We start from the raw sequence: 21609 nt of genomic DNA, 5'->3' as shown, positions 1-21609 counted from the left end.
TCAATCAAACTTATGTTTGTGAGACTATTCATTAATGCAGTTGCATGTAGCTTTCTTTTTTTAACTTTCACCATGGTGTACTATTTCCTTATATGAACATACTATAATTTATTCATTCTACTGTTGATGAGCATTTAGGTTGTTTCCAGTTTGAGAAAATTAAGAAAAATGTTTGTCTTTTGGAACACATTTCTAAACATTTCGGCTGGGTATATATCTAGAAGTGAAATTGCTGGTCATATGGTGTACATATGTTCAACTTTAGTGGATAATGCCAAGCAGTTTCCCAAAGTGGTTGCACCAATTTACAATCCCACCTGCAATGTAATGAGAGTTTACATTGTTTTATATCCTTAGAGACACTTGGTATTTTCAGCCTTTTTAGTTTTAGTCATTCTAGTGTTATGTGGTATTCTCTCATTGTGTTTTTTAATTAAACTTTTTATTTTGAGATAATTGTAGATTTATGTGTAGTTGTAAGAATTTGTACAGAAAAATCCTGGGTTCTCTTTGCCCAGTTTCCCCCAGTGGTATCATCTTCCAAAGCTATAATATTATATCACAAACAGGGTATTAACAGTGATGCAGTCAAGACAAAGAACATTTTCATCACTATAAGGGAATTCCCATCACTACTCATTTTGCACTTTTACAGCCACGTCTAATTCCTTTCTACTCCACCTGCTCCTTAACCCCTTACAACTACTAATCTGTTCTCCATTTCTATAATTTATCATTTCAAGGAAGTTATATAAATGGATCATACAGTATATAATCTTTAGGGATTGGCATCTTTACCCAGAATAATTGTCTAGAGATTCATTCAGATTGTTGCACATATCAAATTTCTTCCTTTTTGGGGGGATGAATAATAGTTCATAGTACAGATGTACCACAGTTTGTTTAACCATTCACCCATTGAAGGACATCTAAGTTTCCAATTTTTGGCTATTACAAATAAAGCTGCTGTAAATATTCATGTGTAAGTTTTCATGTGAATGTAACTTTTCATTTCTCCAGGATAAATGCCCAGTAGTGTAATTGCTGAGTCATACGATAGTTGCATACTTAGTTTTTTAAGAAACCAAATTGCTTTCTAGAGTGGCTATACCATTTCACCTTCCCAACAACAATGTATGAGTGATCCAGTTTCTTCACTCCCTTGCCATTGTTTCTTGTCATTATTATTTTTCAATCATACTGACTTGTGTGTCGTGATATATCATTGTGGTTTTAATTTGCATTAACCTTAGTGATTAATGATGTTGAACATTTTTCATGTGCTTATTTGCCACCTGTTCCTATTCTTCTGTGAAATATCTCTTCAAGTCTTTTGCCCATTTTCTAATTGGATTTTTCCTTTTTTATGGTTGAGTTTTGAGAATTCTTTATATAGCCTAGATACTTTGTTGGATATGTGGTTTGCAAATACTTTTCCCCAGTCTGTAGCTTATCTTTTTATCCTTTGATAGGATCTTTCACAGAGAAAAAGTGTTTAAATTTGATGGAGTCAAATTTTTCAGTTCTTTCTTCTACAGATTGTATATTTGGTGTTAAGTTCAGGAACTGTTATCTAGTCCTAGATCAAAGATTTTCTCCTAGTTTTTTTTGGTAGAAGTTTTATAGTTTTACACCTTACATTTAAATTCATTATCAATTACAAATTAATTTTTGTATTAGCTGTGATATTTAGGTTGAAGTTCTTTTCTTTTTTGTAAAATCTATGGATCACAATTGCTCTAGCACTATTTGTTGAAAAGGTTTCCTTTCCTTCATTGAATGGTTTTTTTCACGTTTGTCAAGCATCAGTTGGGCAAATTGGTATGGGTCTATTTCTGGGTTCTTCATTTTCTTCCATTGATCTATGTGTCTATCTCTGCCAGTTGTACACAGTTTTGATTATTATAACTATATAATCTTGAATTTAAGTAGACTGATTCCTTCCACTGTATTTTTAGTTTCATAATTGTTTCAGTTAGTCTAGTCCCTTTGCCTTTCCATATATATTTTTGGAATAATTTTGCCTGTAATATATAATAATATATATATAATTTTGTCTTTAAAATACTTCGGGGATTTTGATAGCAATTGTGTTAAACCTATATATAAATTTGGAGAAAATCAACATCTTTACTCTGTTGAGTCTCCTAATTCATGAAAATGGTATTTCTCTTCATTAATTTAGATTGTCTTTGATTTCTTTCATTAGTGTTGCATGGCTTTAAGTATATAAACCCTCTACATTTTTAATATTTACATTTAAATATTTCATTTTTTAGTGATTGTAAATGGTATTGTATTTTTAATTTCAGTGTCCACATGTCCATTCTAGTATATGGAAATACAACTTGTTTTTGTATGATTATTTTGTGATCCCAAAACCTTGGTGATCTTACTTATTAGTTCCAGGAATGTTTTTGTAGATTCCTTGAGATTTTTCTGTGTAGACAGTCATGTCATCTGAAAAAGGGAAAGCTTTATATCTTTTTTCTAATCTGTATGCATTTTCTTTTCTTTTCTTTTCTTATTGCATGGGCTAAAACTTCTAGTACTGTTTGAATAAGGGTAATGAAAGCATACCTTCTTGCCTTAGTCCCAAGCATAGTGGAAAAACTTTCAGTCTTCAGTCTTTCTCCATTAAGTATAATATTTTCTGTATGTTATTTGTAGATGCTCTTTATCAAATTGAGGTTGTACCTAGACCAGTGTTTAGATACAAAGGTAAATTGCATAATCTCCATCCTCAAGGAGCTCAAAGTTTAATGGAGGAGACAAATGCAAACAGATAACTAAAATACAATGATGAAAATACGTGTAATACATTACAGGAACTCAAGAAAGGGGGAAATAGCAATGTGTATCCTGGAGTGGGGATGGGTGTGAAGGTCATGAAAGATATGTCAAAGGGCCCATGCCTGAGCTGAGTCTCCCCCACAGCCAACATTTTATTATGGAAATTTTCAAGTGTACAGCTAAGTTAAAAGAATTTTAGAGTTTCCACATCAAGAACCTAGAAAAAGAAGAGCAATATAAACCCAATGTAATCAGAAAGAAGGAAATAATTAAGATTAGAACAGAAACCAATAAAATTTAAAACATAAAAGTAGAATGAGTTAATGAAACCAAGATCTGGTTCTTTGAAATATCAATAAAAGTGACAAATCTCCAGCAAGACTGACAAAGAAAAAAGAAAGAACCCAAATTACCAATGTCAGGAATGAAACAGGATATCAGTACATACCCTGCATACATCAAAAGGATAATACAGGATTACTATGAACAACTGTACACACACAAATTTGACAACTTAACTGACACGGATCACTTCAATGAAAAACACAAACTACCACAACTTACCTAATATGAAATAGATAATTTGAATAGACCTATAACTGTTAAGGAAATTGAATTAATAATTTTAAAACTACCAGAAAAGAAATCTCCAGACCCATATGGTTTCACTGGAGAATTCTGCCAAACTCTTAAAGAACTGAGAAAAGGAGGGAACAATTTACAATTTACAATTTATTTAACAAAAAGTATTATCATATCAAAACCAGAGAAAGACATTGCAAAAAAAGAAAACTATAAACCAGTATCCCTCATGAATATAGACATAAATATTCTTACCATAGTATTATTAAATAAAATCCAGCAATATATAGAAAGGATTATACACAATGACCAAGTAGGGTTTATCTTACTGAGGTCTTAATCTGTATTTTCCTGAAGAGTAAGGTTTAAGGACCTTCTTAAATATTTATTTTTCTATTGTATTGTTTGTCATTCACTTATTGATTTATAGAAGTTCCTTATATATTCTGGTTACAAGCTCTTTACCATTTAAAGGTGTTGCAAATATTTTTTTCCTTGTGACCTGCCTTATCCCTCGCTTAATGGTGTCTTTTGTAGAAGAGAAGTGCTTACTTTTAGTTTAGCATAGTTTGATAATCATTGTCTTTATGATCAGTACTTTTTGTGTCCTATTTACAATTTTTTCCTATTATTAAGATATGTTCCTTTATTATCTTCTAGAATTTATTTTTTTACTTTACCTTTAATATTTAATTTGCAATCCCTTGATTTTTGTGTGTGGTTTGAAATAGAGATTATATCTTTTTCTTAAATGAATATCTAATTGGTCCAACACAGTTTATTGACTATACTACTCTATTCCCACTGCCTTTTAGGGCTTCCTTTGTCATTATGTGCATGGGTCTATTTCTGGATTCGCTATTCTATTCTACTAGTCTATTAATCTATCCTTGTGACAATTCCACAAAGTCTCTATTTTTTTTTCTTAAAAATGGCCTTGCTATCCTTAGTCCTTTACATTTCCATGTGAATTTTAGGATTATCTAGCCGACTTCCACACACAAAAAAATGTGCTTCTGTCACCCGGATTGGAATTGCATTTAATCTACAGACTAATTTTCAATACAATTCATGAACATTGTTTATCATTTCATTTATTTGGATCTTCTTTCATTTCTCTCAATAGTGCTGGAGTATATCTGGAGGTCTTGGGTATCGTTAGATTTATTCTTAGGTATTTGATTTTTTGTTATTATAAATGTATCATTAGTCACTTACATTTTCAATGTCTTATTTCCCGTATTTTTACCCTATGTGGTGGGTACAGCTACTTTAGATGAAGAAAGTAAAGCTTAAAACAACAACAACAATTTAAGGAGGTTAATTATCTTATGCAAGGTCACACTTCTAATAATTGGTAGAGCTGGGATTTAAATTCAAACAATTTGACTGTAGAGCTTACAGCCTTAACCGCCACCTTGTTAGGCCTCATCAGTCATTGCTTATTTCAGAAATACCAGTGGATTGTGATGAGACTGGCTACAGAGAGTGCTACAAAATGCCCTGTAACTCTGGGCACATGCAGGATGGCAGGCACAAAAAAGAAGAAAAGGAAGTGCAGCCTTATCAATTTACTGGCAAAATTAAATTCTCAGATTCCCAAGAAAAATACCTAAAAAGGGAAGGATTAAAGGTGATTTTTAAAGTCTTATTTTCAACTCTAAGTTTTTTTAAAAAATGAGAGGTAGATGATTCCAGTGGTACCAGCTCAGGTTCTAATACTTAGATGGACTCTTACTCAGTTTAAAGTCCTAGGTGGCATTTAGCTGGCTTTATGGAAAGCCTGGTGGAGCAGCCACAGACCTTCCAAAGCTGATCCAGGGCAAAGGAACCCATGGGTTTCTCCAAATAGGCAAACACTAAATTTGCTTCCCATGAGGTGGCCTGGGACCCAAATGGAGAAACTAAGACCAAGGGGAGAATTCCTACTGAGAACACTGCTCATCCTGATGGGATAATGTTTCTAAGATTTAGGGAAGTGTAAACACGCCTCTTTTTGTTTTGACTATGGAGAAGATGGATTTTTTTTTATGGTCAACAGCCCTCTTCAAAAGACTGCAGGGCTGCAGCCATGGGTGAGTTGGTTGGTGAACAGACCCTAGTTGCTGCAATTTCTGATCCGCTGATACCGTAGTTGTAGGGTCTGAAGAAACCAGAACAGGACCAGAGTGTGGAGCTCCATTGGCCCCACAAGAGCCAGGCTCAGCCGAATCAGTTTGCTTTCTTGTACCAGATGTCTGATCTATGAGGAAGACAAGGTAATGGGTGAGGTCAAGATGGAGAACTACCCATTGTTCTTCTCCAATTCCCTGCTTCACTCCCCCACCAATTATGTGAGGCCTGCTGGAGTTTTATCTCAAACAAAGAACTTTCCATCTGCACCACTGGCTTAGCTTCCTGGAGGGCAGGACTGAGACCTTCCTGAGGGAACACGTAGTGACCCACAAACAAAGGAAGTGAGACATCTGTCCTGTAATGAGGCTCCCCAGCTCCACACTTCGGGAAAGATCGCCACACAGCCAGCCAGTGCTATTGGAGTGGGAGTTACCGTCCTCAGAACCCTATTGCGGACAAAGACACAAATCCTATACTCTGGAGATAGAAGTAGAGGGTAATATCCGGATGAAAAGTAAAATTTCTTTGCATAAAAGCAGAGAATTTCTAGAAAAATGTATCAAGATGATATTTTTCTGATATTGATTTATATTTCCTGTCCTAGTGTTTCCTCCCTCCCGTTGCCCCCATTGAGACAGATAAAGATACTCTTCATAGCTTCAGAGAAGGAATGTGAGAGGTTTTAGGGCACAGATTAAATAGCTAAGACAGAAACATGAGAGAAAAAAAATGCCCAGAGACTAGAAAAAGTTTCGTAGGATCAGAGAGCTGGGAGGAGAAAAGGAGGTTACTTTGAATAGCTTTCTCAGAGTGTATCTGAAGACAGACAGGACCCCAGGCAGTCTCACATACGGATTCCCAGGTTACAAGAGTAGCATGGAAGCTGAAGGGGTTTCCTGGACCTTAGGGCTTGCTTGACTGGATCAGTGAGTGTCTTATCAGTAACTTGTGTGTCCCGCTCCTCTGCCTTGTTGCCACGTCACTTGGGACATAACATCCCTGGACAGGATTAATGAGACACATGCTAGGATTTCCAAACACAGCCCAGTAGAACAGAGCTAAGACAGTACAGTTTTATTTCCTGGACTCCTGAATTTTTGATCTGAGGTGCATTAACTATTACATTCTATTCTACCATACCTAAACAGATTAATATAGTATTTCCTAAAATGTGTTTTTAGGGTACAAATGGGGGTTCCTCGATTAAACAGTTCTGTGGGATGTTCAAGCTGTTCAGTGGTTATTTCTGTTGTTCATGAGCAAGAAGTTGTTAGGGGATTAGTGCTGGAATTGGCCTGGGGTCCACAGCAGAGAAACAAAGGCACTAAAAGGCCACAGTCTAAATTCAGAGAAAGCTGGCTATCGGGCCAGCTACCTTTCCAAAGGCATACTGAGAGCTGGCTCTCAGCAGAACAAGGGGAAATGGGCTAGGACTTCACCTTCTCCAAGTTACCAGTTCCCATGGAAGACTGAAGCTCAAGAGTTGGCCACAGCATGTAGATGAGATTGGGGCTTTAGCCTTGCAAGGGGACTGTCACAACATAGCACAGAGAAGCGCATGCTTCAGAGGAAGACAATATGATGTTGCCTTCTACCAGTCAGCACAAAGATATAGCTGAGTCTCATGGGCCACCAAGGCCAGAGGCTGCTGGGTGTGAGTCCCTCACAGAGGGGGTGCCTACTGGAGCCACCACCTGTTTTACATCAAGATGATGAGAATAAGCTAGAACTGAAGTTATAGCCACTTGCCCAGGCAATGTATTAAGCAGCTATTAGCATTTTCCTTCTATTTTTTGCCCCATCAGAGTAGCAAACATCGTAATGAGGAAAGAAAGTGGTGTGAAGACAGACTATGTCTTTCTTAAAGAAAAATTTTCATGGTCAAAGACATTTGGGAGACATTATATTAAACAAACTAAAGTTTCTTTATTGCACTGCTTCTTGAAGCAATTAATCACATGAAATCCTGAGAAAGGGAATGTTATGCACAATGTACCCAAATTCATTTAGCCACCTATTCCTTTTTTCACAGTCTGGTATAAAGGTATTGTCAACTCTGAACACCTTTTGAGAAATGCTGGGTTATTTGTCTGTACACAGTCAGCAGTAGGGTTGGGGGAGTGGCGGTCACAGAATACAAGGGAAATATCCAAGTTCATTCTAAACCAGTACTTAAGTAACACCCATATTGCTTTTTAAAAATAGTTAGGCAAGTATTTTTCTCTTCACAGCTGAAATGGTAGTAAATATCAAAAGGTTGAAAGTCCTTTCATCTATGTATAGGCTACAAATATTTTAGGTCTTCCGTAGGTGTTTAAGTGTTTAAATGACCCTGTTTTCCAGAACAAAACATTCTGGAGAAATATTTCTTTGTGAGCCTTTGGCTGCTGTAGAACAAGATAAACTGGTTTTATTGACAGAGAAAAAAGGTAACTTTTATTTCAAGAAGTAACCACGTTATTCAAAAAAATAAGTACGTTTGTCATTAAAAAATGTCTATTTAATTGTATTCTGAACTTCAGTTTTACAAACGTATTCACATTTCTATTTATCCCATTGGCTTTTCCACCCTTCTGTGAAACACACTCTAAAAAATTTTTTGCATAGTCAATCATTCCCCAACATACTTACACCCACACACAAACACACACACACACACACACACACACACACACACACACACTTTTATATCTCTGTCTCTAAAACTACATACAAGGTCATTTCTTACCATCAAATCTTTTGCTAATAAGAATCAGGTGTTTTCAGTTGTGTTCTAGCCTGGACAAACATGTAATTAAAAGTGACTGTTTATTAATGACTGATTCCTGAGAGGGGAGAGTTCATCAGTGTAAAGCCTCCCATCTAAACTGTTGTTAAGACATCTGAAGTACAACTTTGTTGCAAAAACTTGAAGTCAAGCTGCAGCCATTAATTTGTTCTCATTTCCTGAACTTCTGGCATCCAATGGAGGTGAAATTCTCTATGTACAGCACACTTTTCAGTCACTTGAACTCTACTCCTTGTCCCCCTCAAAGTACACAAAACTCTTCTCAAGGAAAGGAGTTTTTGTTGGAAGGACAAGTCTTCTGGTACCCAAAGTCAAATTAGTTTTTATCAGTGAGTGACATATATAACTCTGAAAAATATCAGTGTAATTTTAGTAAGCAGGATTGGGAACCTAACAGTTGCCAAGAATGATAAACAGACCATAACATACACATTGTGTATGTTCACCTCTGACTTTCAGGTGAAAATATCAGAGAATAAGGTGGGAGAATGTGCAATATAATGTATGAGGTAATTGTCAAGTGTCACATTTGTCTTGGGGCAGCACCTGTCTTATGTAGCACCTCTATCCCTCCAGATAGGCTCAGCTTCTGAGCCATCTTAATAAACTGAGACATTCAACACACAGGAAAGGGCAGGATTTCAGACATGGGGACCACCTTCCCACTGTTTCTCTGTCACACCATAAATATACACAAGGCCTGATCTAGTGATGGAAAGATGAAAATGGGTTACACATCTTGTTTATCAATTGTTATTTCTTGTGCTTTTCTTTGATTTGTCTTTAATTTTTATAACTTGCTATCGCAGCTACTCAATTATTTAATAGTCAAGAAATAAACCACCACTGGGAAGACAAAACACTAAAAAGATCATTAATATCCAAATTGACTTCTTATCCCAGCAATGATAGATTTTTTTATTGACAATTTTAGAGTGGTAAGGGAAAAATCAAAGTGGCATGTAACAAGCTGACACATTGAACAAATCACATAATATTAGGTGACCATATGAAGTTCAACACACAAAGATGTCTGTTTCATATGGCTCGCTCTAATAACAAAGCACACAGACCTTGTCTAAACCGACTTGCTGCTGCCTTTCCAGATCCCAAAGGTGAAGCTTCCATGGGTAAACGAAGGACTTCCTCTACTTGCTGAAGCTTTGTAATGCTGAACCATGGTAAGAACAGTAATAATGGTAGCTACCACTTACCACGTACTGAGTGCTGCTGTGTGCAAGGAGTCTTATATTATTTATCATATTTAATCATTACAAAGAAAACACTGGCATAACCATTTTGCCAATAAAGCTCAAGGAGGCTAAATATTTTGCCGCATTCACACAAGGAAAGAGGTTGCAGTGGTGGTGGTTTTTGAACTTAGTTTTGCATAAAATGTGCACATCACATCCCCTCCCACTAATCATATAAGTTTATTATTGTTTTTTTTTTTTTTCTCAAAGACAATCTGTTTTACTATGTTTTCAAGGTGTCAACTTGAAGTTGACTACTTTCTCATTCACTGCTATAAAGTTAACAGGAAAAACAAACTACAGTTGAAATATATGAGTTCAAAATGAAACTAATAATTGGAAAACTTATCTAATCAAACTAAAAAGTAATAGCGAGAACAGCTTGAATTTCCACTTTACTGCCTGGTTTCCTCTAACTGTGGTTAAACTGTCACTTGCAATTCTTCAAATGACAAGTAATAGAGACCAGCCTAAACAAACCCTTTTCAAAAAGTAATTTTTAGTATAGATACTGATAAGCTTAATGGTTTTAAGAAACAAAAACTCTCTAGGTGTCAAGGGTAGCCAGGTGAATGCATCTTTGAAATTTACTTTTTTCTTTAGACCTAATACTTTAGAGAAGCAGCCGGGGAGCTTCTGTGCATTCTGCTGTCTGGCCCAAGTGTGATCTGTCAGAGAAAGTACACATCACAATTCCTACAAAAGTGCCTAAGGAGGGAGATACAGAGAGCCTCCATCCACATTTCAATCAAATGTATACACACTTTGGGCTTCCCTGGTGGCGCAGTGGTTGAGAATCTGCCTGCCAATGCAGGGGACACGGGTTCGAGCCCTGGTCTGGGAGGATCCCACATGCCGCGGAGCAACTAGGCCCGTGAGCCACAACTACTGAGCCTGCGCGTCTGGAGCCTGTGCTCCGCAACAAGAGAGGCCGCGACAGTGAGAGGCCCGCGCACCGCGATGAAGAGTGGCCCCCACTTGCCGCAACTAGAGAAAGCCCTCGCACAGAAACGAAGACCCAACACAGCCATAAATGAATGAATAAATCAATCAATAAATAAATAAAAATTAAAAAAAGAAATGTATACACACTTTATTGCACAAATTTACCTGGGAATCTTACTAAAGCATTATATCACATAGTTTAAGGATGCATATGTTCAAAATGTCCACTATCACTCATTCCTCTATAATATTCTGGGAGTTATGCATGACATTTGTGTTTCTAGTGAGATAACGACAATTTAATTTGAATGTTTAGTATCCCTCTGCTGCCTATCTTATTTAATGTCAACATTCCCATATTTCGTCAATTCTAAAGCACACCACCACTCATTTTAACATCTCTGTAATCAGGATGCATCTCATAATTAATAACTTCTAACTGTTGTTGGCCCAGGACACAGTTGTAATATAATTTTCATTGCTGGTGCCTGCGTGAACATCTTAATTATTCCTCTTGATAGAGCTGGACAATGGCAATTCCCTGACCTTTTAGTCAAGAAAAATTTTAAGGATCACTTGAAGGCATATAAATCCTAGACATTGTCTAAAAGCCTTGCTTTGACATGCTCTTGTAAGATCAACAAAGTGCCAGCTTCAAAGCTTACAACTTCAAAGAAAATCTCAGAAACAATAGCGGAGGACTCTTGTTGGCACAGAGGACAATACTGTATGAAAAAAAATGGATTTTGACAATTCTGAGTAAAAAAATAACTTGTAAGAGTTAGATTCTGAATGTGAAAGAAGTTTTAGGAATGCTTTAAGCAATCTATTTTGCTTATGTTTTCCTTTTCAGAAGAGTAAACTATGATCTTTAAAATGTCTGTCTAAATAAATCTAAAGTAACTTTTTCAGTTGGTTCAAAATAAAAATTCTAAGAGATAGGAAAACATTATGTTATAGTTTAATAGAATTTTTCCCTTTCTTAGTGAGAGAGCAAATAATGGTGCATTCTACAATCAAAGTTGACATAGATTAGTAATAGTCTAAGCTAAAGATGATCAGAGGCTTCCACAACATCTTCACTCTTTGTATCCAATTAATTACAAGACTGTCAATTTTGCTTGTGGAATATAATTTTAATCTGACTGCCCTCCACCATTTCCATTGTTTCTTCCCTAATTATGATCATTGTAATTTCTTCCAAGATTGTTAATAGTGTTTTATAGCTCCCTTTGTCTGTGGTCTCTTCCCAGCCCAATTCATCCTTCTCAACAACTGAGTGATCCCCACAAAATACAGTTATATTCAGGTCACTACTCAGGTTGCAGACCCTCAATAGCTCCCTATTTCCTAAAGCACAGTTAATGAATGTACTGTGTGTCGTCTTCCCACATGTCCATGGCTAATCAATCAAGGTTTTTTTTTTTTGTTTTCTCTCCTTTAGTTTCTATGCTCAATAAGGACAGGTTTGTGTCTACCCTGCCAACCACTGAATTCCAAATCCTTAGCATACCACTGGCATATAATATGATCTCAATAAATTTTTGGTGAATGAATAAGGAAGGCAAATTTGCTTCATAATCCATCTAAACACCAGACTCCTGGAGGCAACCATCTATCTCTTGGAGTTGGCGCTTAAAGTTAACAATCCCAAACCTTCAGGACAAAATCCTAAACTCTTTAAGATAATAATAATCAAGGTCATTAAAAGTCTATAACTCTGTTCTTTTACAGTCTCATCTTTTGTCTCTCTCCATCATGCATCCTTGTACTTCAACCTCATCATACCACTTGACATTACTTGAATAGTCTTGCCAAAATTCATAACTTCTGCCTCTGTGCTCCCCTCATACTGCTAACTCAACATTATTACCCTGAGTTAATTGAATGTGTCTGTTTGCCCTTTTAGAAAGTGAAGGAATTACGCCATAGTCATTTTTTGTGCCCTAGACTGCCTAGCATCATTTCCATCAGAAAAATGTGCTGAAGTAAAATGTTTATGGATGACCGTATTTATGTTTCCTAGGGCTGCCATAACAAATCACACAAACTTGGTGGCTTAAAACAGCAGAAATGTATTCTCTCACAGTTCTGGAGGCCAGAAATCTGAAATCAAGCTGTTTGCAGGGCTGTGCTCCTTTCAAAGGGTCTAGGGGAGAATCCTTCCTCTCCTCTTACAGCTTCTGGTGGCTCCAGATACTTCTTGGCCTCCATAATCACCGGTCTTCTCCTCTTTTTTGTGTCTCTCCCCTGTGCCTCTCTTATAAAGACACTTCTCATTGGATTTAGGGCCCACTCAGATAATCTTATCTTGAGATTATTAGTTTAATTACATCTGCAAAAATCCCTTTTCCAAAAAAGATTACATTCATGGGTTCTGGGATGTGGACATATCTCTTTGAGAGCCACCGTTTAATCCACTAAATGACTGTCTAGCATACACACTTTCCCCACAAATAGTTCTAAAGGTGTGAACTCAATAAAATGTAAAGGTAGATCTTACAGGGACCACGTACAAAAAGACCACATATTTTGAATAATACTAATATGTACTCATGTTGCTTAAATCTCAGGCTAATGTTGACATTTACATTATTGCATTTTTATTAATGTTAAAATTATGGCCATTCTATGGTGTATCACTAAAATGCAAATAAGTGGTTCTATCTATTACAGACTTTGAAATATGATCTCATCTCTCCACATTCAAAGTAAGCATGCATTTTATTCATAGACTTTCCAAAGATAAGTCAATTATTCTAAAATATATATATGTAGTTATACAGATATCTATCTATATATCTATGTATCTATGTATCTATCTATGAGTGTTATCAGCTTCCTGCTATTGCTAACCCTAGGGAACATTGCCATCTCTTGTTGGTTTCCTTTAACCTTGCCCACAAATTTTAAATAATCCCTCCATTAATTTCTCTTTAATCTCTTATTTTGAGTTTGACATTTTTTTCCTTCTAGGATCCTAAAAAAAATGATTTGGCATCAGGAGTGACTGCAGGAAATTAACCTTTCAAATGGGATTCTGTAATTGAGTTGCTAACACATTCGTGAAGGATGCAGCTAACCTCCCTGCCATAGGAAAATATGACAAGTCATTGTGGCATGTAGTGGCATCACTATTACTCAAATTATCACCTATCATGGCATAGAATAGAGAGTAGGTCGAGGGCAAAATATTTTAAGATCAGGTGACTGTGACACTTCATCACTTTGGGGACAATGGTGATTACAAAATTGTGGCTTGAGCTGGTTATTTCTGACTATTCTCTAGTGTGTAAAGAGAAGAGGACAAATTGAAAGGCTTGAATGCCAGAGTCATTGCATAAAGGAAAATCACAAAGCCTTTATGGTTAAAGGAATGTCTTATCCCCTATTGCTGCAGAGCAGATATGGCTGAGCATCAAGCCCACGGCCTGACTCTAAGGGTTGCAAAGTTGTGGTGCCAATTAAATATGCCGCCTTATCAGGCCTTTTAGGCCCATTTGATCTGGTGAATAGGAAGTAGCAAGCACCCTAGATGCTTTACTAAAACACATACATGCCAAAGGATGGGAGGTAAACCCCATAAAAGTGCTGGTTTCTTCGTATAAGTGAAGTTTCTAGGCCTCTGTGTTGTCTGGAGTGTGTGGTGAGACCCCTTCTAAAATGAGAGGTACATTGTACTGCCCACCACAAAGAAAGAGGCACAATTTGATGGATCTCTTTGGATAGCAGGGACCACATATGTTACATTTGGGCATGTTGCTCCAGTTTAATTACTGAGTAATCCATAAGGCAGTTTTGAGTGGTACTAAGAGCATAAAAATGTTCTGCAGCAGAAACTGGTGTGGTGTAAACTGCCTCGCCACCTAGGCCTTAGGACCCAGGAGACCAGTTTGTATTCAAAGAGTTTGTGGCAGATGAAGAGGATCTGTGGAGTATCTGGTGAACCCTGATAGGAAAGCGCTAGGATTTGGGAGTAAGTTCATGTCCTCTTCTGCCATTAACCATTTTCCATTTGAAAATAAGCTCCTGGCTTGCTTTAGTAGAGACTGAAGAACTGACCATGGCACATTGAGTGACTGTGCAGTCTGAAGTGCCCATGTTATGGTCCACAGGGTCATAAACTTGTATATGTAAAGCAGTATTCCAACGTTAAATGAAAATGGTCTGAATGAGATAAAGCTTTAGCAGATCCAGAAGGCTCTACAAAAATGAATGAGTGGGTAGCTCAGAATCCCATGGTATCTGCTTCTACCGCTTTGTCACTTCTTTCTCAACTTGCATCCCTGGCTCAGCACTGTATGCTAACACATGCCTGAAAGTTGATAGGCACTACATTACAGTTCCACTCAGAGGTGGGCCTGAAAGACAGTGGCTAAGGAAAATCCTCCAAAAGAATAGAACGTCTAGTTGTCTAGTTGGCAGGGAAGGAGAGATGGCCTGAGATGCAGATCTATGCTGATTCATAAGAATAGCTAACAAGTTTATTACATCAGTTGGTCAGGGACCTGGAAAGAACAACGTTGGAAGAATGATAACAAGGAGTAATGGGGAGGAATGGGGATGAGCTCTTCACAAGTTGATAAATAAAGCTTTTCATAAATCAGTGAGTAAGATGACCTGACCCATGAATATCAGTCAGTTTTTAATCCCAGCCACTCTTAATGATTGTTGAATGAGCCCATGAACAAACTGCCAAGGGGGCAGGGATGGAGGCCGTACATGGACTCCACAATATGGACTTTCCCTCACTTATGAACACTAGCTACTCTATTCCTCTACACCCCACACACAGTCTCTCAATTCATCCCTGAACTTCATCGCATCCCTGGGAGAAAGGCCTACCACTGCAGATAGGAAAAGTTGAAGCAACAGAAAGACTGGTGCTTGAAAGACAAATGTTACCCACTTTACATGTGTGCCCAGAGACTTATCCCCCTCCCTGCCAAGTTCTTACAGTGATATTTTATAATGGTATGGGATTGGTTTTCTACTTGTTTCACATTTTACGTAGAAGATAAGAATTCAGGTCTTTCTAGAAGAGAGGCATTTTTGTGGAAACAACTCTTTGCTGAGTTGTCATTTTTAAAATTTATTTGACTTGCTGCTGTAAATATCTGAAAAATTCAGCAAGTTGCAGAATACAAATCTTTCTGCCTACATGAACCTTGAAGGTGCTCCAAATATCCTCTTAGCTTTCTAAAGCCCATGCTCTTACCCTGCGTTTGTGTCAGTTGAAATGCCTTTATCAATTTAGAAAACTTTAGATTGGGAAACACCACCTTAGAAGTAATCTAGATGATGGGTTTCATATACAAATAAAGAACGTGGATCTCAGTTAGATACACTGATTTGATGAAAGTCACACAGACCTGAGAGTTAGGACTTAGACCCACTCTCCTGTCTCCCGGCTACTCAGATAACACAGGCAGGGATGTTTGCCTGGCCTCTGTGGAGCATACTCCACAGCTGTCATGAACAAACCAACAAATCTAATTAGTCAACAAAAAATTAATAAAGAAAAGAAAGCGCCAGGTCTTTATTGGCATTGTGAGGATCCAGTTTCACATGGTCACTGAACACATCAGAGTAACTTTGTTCTTTCTCTTAGTATATAACATGTGTGGATGTTAGAGTCTGATGTGTCACCTGCCAGCAACTCTGCCCCTTCAGAATTCAGTGCTTTTCACATGGACAGAACTATCCATGAAATCTACTGATAGATGGCCACAATTCACTCATTTACCAGGAAATTAGAAAATTAGAGTTTGACAGCAGGTGGGGGGCGTTAAACAGTCACTGTCACTTTTGTCTGTTGAGTTCCAGATATATAGTGATGCTAGCCTTGCATAAATTTGTCTTTCATCTTTTTATTAAAATTCAGTCTTATAAACTAGCAAAAGAAGAGGAAAATTTTTCTATCTATCTATATATGTATTTTTTAAATTCAGCAGCAGAAATTTCAGGCCAGTTTCCTCTCCTTGAGCCTTAATTTATTGGTCCCATAACATATTCAGTCTCAGTTTCCTTATTTAGGTTTCCACAAGTTAGTCATCATTTAGAGTCTGCATTTTTACTTTGTAAGAAGGTCCTATGATCCTTTTAAATTTAGGTTGTTTGAGCTGTGAAAATGCTTATAAAAATAAACATGCTTTGTTTAATCTGCTCTAGTTGTCGGAAAACTGCACCCGATTCATGCTTTTGTTTTGTTCATTGTCTTTGCCTTTGTTTATTTTTCTGATGGAGTAAAGCCTATGATTTCTAGTCTAAATTTTTTATAATAAGCTTGTGATTATTTTAATTTATTTCCATTATAGTCTATGCCTATCTCATTTAGCTTGCAAAGGATCTTTGGGGATATTTAGGGGCTAAAACCTAAAGACTAAATGGGGGATTTAATTTTTGTTCTTGAATTTACTGACAGAATATCATAGCTAGATTATTTTTTATTTCCCTATGTCCTAGTCAAGTAATTAGAAAAATTTAAGTCATTGATTGTGTCCATTTGAGCAATATAAACTTAATTATGTATACTTTTAAATGAATCTCTTTATCTGTTAATCCTTGATTAAAGTAAATATATTAAATCAATTCATTAAGTCACATTATTTAACTTAGCATCAGCAATACAAACCAGTTTCCAGAAAGACTGCCTTGCTTATTGCTTGGTGCCAGATAGCCTCTTAAGTACATATGGAAAAGTCCACCTGACTTAGTCAGAAAATTTGCTTCTAACAACTTTATGTCTATTTAAATTGAAAACCCATTGCTATCCATATTTCTGAAAGTAATTAAGAATGATTCCCTCTAAGATCATATGGCTTCAATTCCATCTTTTTTCCAAATGCTCTAGAATATTAATATTTATTTAAAAGAATTGTTGAAATAGTAGTTTCTTTTCACTTAGCTTTCTAATCCATTATTAAAGCATGCATAATGATCCAAATATTAGCATATGCAAATTTGAAAATGTGGCAGTACAGAATAAGCCATTTACTCCAACATTTGGGGAGTAATGCATGTAAGACCTGGTGCTAATTCTAACTTGATTAATATCTGGCTCATCAGTCTATGCATTTCCATTTTCAGTGTTGATGTGTATAAACAACAGGTGTTATGCCAATACACATCCAATAAATGTTTTTTCTTTACACCATTACTTTCATCATAGGAGAAGAGTTGTGTCTGTCTACATAAACACATGCACATACACCAACAGTTAAGGAAAATGATTTTAAATCAACTAAAATACAGAGACCCAAAAATCCTTTAGTAACAGGGTCTGAGATAAAGAGGACACATTAAAAGAAAAGTGTTCTACAGATTACCAATTGCACCGTTGATCAATGAACATTTTTTTAACAGAAAAATGTACAGAATAAAAACAATGTCTCTTAGTTTCTGTCAATATAATGGTAATTCTCTTTAATTACCAAGCTAAATGGAAGAGAATATATCAGGATCATTTCTGGATTCAAGGCTGTCATGCTCATGGTTAAAAATCAGAGATGAGAATAAAGTCATCAAAATACACCAGAAATCAGCAGGTGAACAAAACTAACTTGGCATTATTTATTCTCATCACAAAATTTTAGGCATTTTTTTTTTTTTATTCCTTTGAGAAAGTCTGACTAAAAAAAGTAAACCCTGTTTCAAATTTAGAAATTCTGAGGGATGGGGTTTGCCAGTTTACTCTAGAGACTTACAAAAAGACAGACTTTTGTGAAAAATCATATCCTCGGCATCTCAAAGCATATATTTGGTAATTGTATACTGACCCTAACCTCTTTGGTCCTCTCTGGGATATTGCCTCACACAATAGTCCCCATTCTTGGGCATTTTCAACCTATTCTGCTCCAAGAGCTCCTTTCTGTCTTCCTTCAGGCATGTATAAGTCTCCTTCATTCTGAAAATAGCTTTCCACAACCAGTCTCCTCTCTAGCTACTACTGCTCCTCTCTCGTTCCCTTCTCCAACCAGCCTTCTTGAAAGAATATCTATATTGGTTGACTCTTTCCTCAATATTTATTCTCTCTTTATCACCTTACAAGCCTGGTTCTACTTCTACCACTTTACTGAAAACTGCTCTCATTAAGGTCACCAAGAAGATTCTTCAGGAGGTTAGGAGGAGTAACTGTGTTAAAGGCTGTTGAAACCTCAGTTGGATGGTAATTGAATCTAGACCTCCCAATGGGGCAATTAGAAGAAAGGCAACCTAGGCTTTTCACTGGGGCATGTCTAGAGGTCATGAAACAGTCGGTGCCCCCCAAAGTGAGGAGGCCCTTTTAACATTCTGAAATGTATGCCCTCTGATTCAAAGAGAGGTTAAAGCTCAAGAATGTCACCTAGTTAAGGCAGCAGAGAAACATTCTGAAATAAACAAGAAATCTGGAAATTTCACGTATTTTAAGGAAAAAATATTACCCCAAATGTACATAATTCAACTGAGAAATGAAGCAAATTTAACAGCTCAAGAATAGGGAACTTGTAAGAATTTATATAAAGTGACAAGTAATGAAACAAGGCAAAAATAGAGCTAAAAGTCTAAAATAATCAAAATTTCATTACAAAACTAGTATCAAAAATGAATATTGAAAAAGAAGCTATGTAATATAAAGATAATATTTTAATAAATCATCTGGGTCAAAAAATAATAGATTATGCAGACAAGGAGCAGCAGTACATGAATGCGGTACCCAAAAGGAAGAAGGTTGTAAAATTCAAGCTGACCAAGGAGATATGCAAATAATTCATGTCTAAAAATTTATAAGGGTTTACACCCTCCCAATAAGGAGAAAGATTTTCATATGGAATAAAAAATTAATATAGATACAATTACATGCTTTTTCCTACAGCTACCTCCATAAATATATAATTCACGTATTTTGGCCTCTGGGCCAAGATGGTTTCAAGTAATAGAAATAATAGATAACTCCCTATTATAGAAACTGAGAGCTTGTTTTTTTTTAAATGTGGAGAAATATATCAAATAGTACAAACTTTTAAAAAGTAGTTTTTGTAGTTTGAGTAGAATTCAAGGCAAAACAAAAAAACAACAAACAAATATTGAAAAATACACAGCCCACAATGAGGACGTTAGTTATGGACTTTTAAGTGCAGAAGACATAAAAATATGTAAAGCAAAATGTTCTAGGAATATAAGGATTCATTGATTAAAAATGCAGTAGAAGTAGGAGACCACATTACTCTATGAATCTTTGACAAATTAAAGCAAAGCATGAATAAGGGTACAGATGTGAATAATATGATTAGAAAATTTGATTTAAGAAATAGCAGATGTGTCATTTTGTCCTACAATTGAGAACACCCTCTTTTCAGAATCCATGGAACATTCGCAAAACCTAACATTATAGTAAGCCATAAAATACATAATACAGTCCATATATTCTGACTACATTGCTATAAATATAAAACATAATGTTTCCAAGTTTAAATGTAGCAACTTGAAAACGAAAAATTACTCTAGTGCTTAAATTACGAAGTATTTAAGACAGGAATTCACAATAGAGGGAGGGGTTTTATTTAATTTGCTGTGGAATTCAAATAAAATTTGTAAGTGTAAGATTTTCATATTTGTTGAAGAGATATGACTTAAAATTTTGAGAAACGCTGATTCAGAATTTAATTTAAATGAATATACTATGTATGAAAACTCATAGGTACAAAGTCAAACTCGAAACGATCCTTAAATATTTCTATTATTAACCAATAAGAATTAAAATAGATTATACATATGCTTAAAAAGGTAGAAAGAGAACACAACCATCTAAAGAAATTAGGAAAAAATAATTAATATATTCACTTATGGATGTCAATTCAAAAGTCCTAAGTAAAATGTTCAACAAATTTAAAATATACTTCAAAATGATTAGTGAAGGAAAGGATAGATTAGTGGAAGAAAAACTACTACCTTTGTATTATTAAGTCAAAGAAGAACAATGTTGAAAAAAATTTTACTAAACTGGAAAGATAAATTATCAATATTATCAAGAATTTCTATTTCTAACTAACTGCTGGTCTTATACTTAATGGAGTATTTCTATTAAAGTTAAATTTAGGAGTGAGGTGGCCTGGCATCACTACTTCCATTTATTTACGTTTTTTTTTTTTTCTGGAATTCAAACTAATACTATGAAACAAACCAAAAATGAGGGAAAGAAGGAGGAGAGGGAGGGAGAGAAGGAAGGAGAGGAAGAGAAAGAAGGACACAGTAAGAGAACAAGAAAGAGAAAGTAAGTGGTATAGATATTGGAAAAGACAAAAATCTACTTGGAGTTAATGGGATTATCATGTCAGTGCCCTAAGAAAATGTTAGCTATTAACAACAGCAGCAACAAAGAAACCACAGAATTTTTATGAAAACAAGAGCAAACTAGAAAATATTACAAAGCAAAAGATTAAATAAATGGGCATTTATTTTCTACTGGGTTTTTTGGTAAGATTCAGTATGGTAAAAATATAAATTCCCCCAAAATTAATTTATATACTAAATTTAATTCAAATAAAATTCTTAACAGAACTTATAAACAATCTTAAAGTACTTCTGTGGTGCTTCTGGAAGAATACATGAGCAAATATTGCAATAAAAAATATAAATAAAAGAATATTGAGAAGGAAATTGCCTTACTGATATTAAAACATATTTGTAAAGTGGCAGTGGTTAAAACATTGAGGTATGAGAATAGTCAAGTCAGTGTTACAAAATTAAAAACCTGTTTTTAATGTTTGTATTTTGTATTTTTAATCATATATGAATCATCAGAGGAGAAATTTATTCTTCATCTCTAGGAACTTGCAGTGAGGTGAACAGTTGTGTCTGAAACATTAGGCAAATCCAAATAAGGAACTTCTGAACAAACACACATACAAAAGTAATCATGTTTCTATGCAAGTGAAGGAATGAAAGCACTTAATGAGATTGAGTAAAGGATGAATGACGTGTAAGGAGAAAAATTCAAAATTTAAATATATAAAAAAGGGCACAAAAAGTAATCCTATACTTCTGGTAGATGATGAGTAAAGGAAATTTGCCAAATAAGAGTTGCTGGTAAAACATTAAAGTAGTAAAATGTCTTTAAAATTTTTATTTTTCAAATATTTGTGGTACAAGTAA

General features: G+C 35.7%; 1 protein-coding gene across 4 annotated transcripts in view; it reads left to right on the top strand.

Annotated features, from left to right (window-relative positions):
• The window catches only part of PRKD1 (protein kinase D1), a 455022-nt gene that overhangs the window by 75929 nt on the left and 357484 nt on the right, over positions 1–21609 (top strand). Inside the window, exon 2 of one of the 4 annotated variants that reach the window (XM_059914030.1) lies at positions 9385–9459. The exons of the other annotated variants lie outside the window; for them this stretch is intronic. Within the exon in view, the coding sequence (XP_059770013.1) occupies positions 9457–9459 (3 nt within the window). The 5' untranslated portion in view covers positions 9385–9456. The remainder of the gene's footprint in view (positions 1–9384; positions 9460–21609) is intronic. 4 annotated transcript variants of the gene reach the window in all.

The sequence above is a fragment of the Balaenoptera ricei genome, chromosome 2 (genome assembly GCF_028023285.1).
Source record: "Balaenoptera ricei isolate mBalRic1 chromosome 2, mBalRic1.hap2, whole genome shotgun sequence".
Classification (NCBI taxonomy): domain Eukaryota; kingdom Metazoa; phylum Chordata; class Mammalia; order Artiodactyla; family Balaenopteridae; genus Balaenoptera; species Balaenoptera ricei.
The sequence above is the reverse complement of the archived record's forward strand: the minus strand, read 5'-3'. Positions and strand labels throughout refer to the sequence as shown.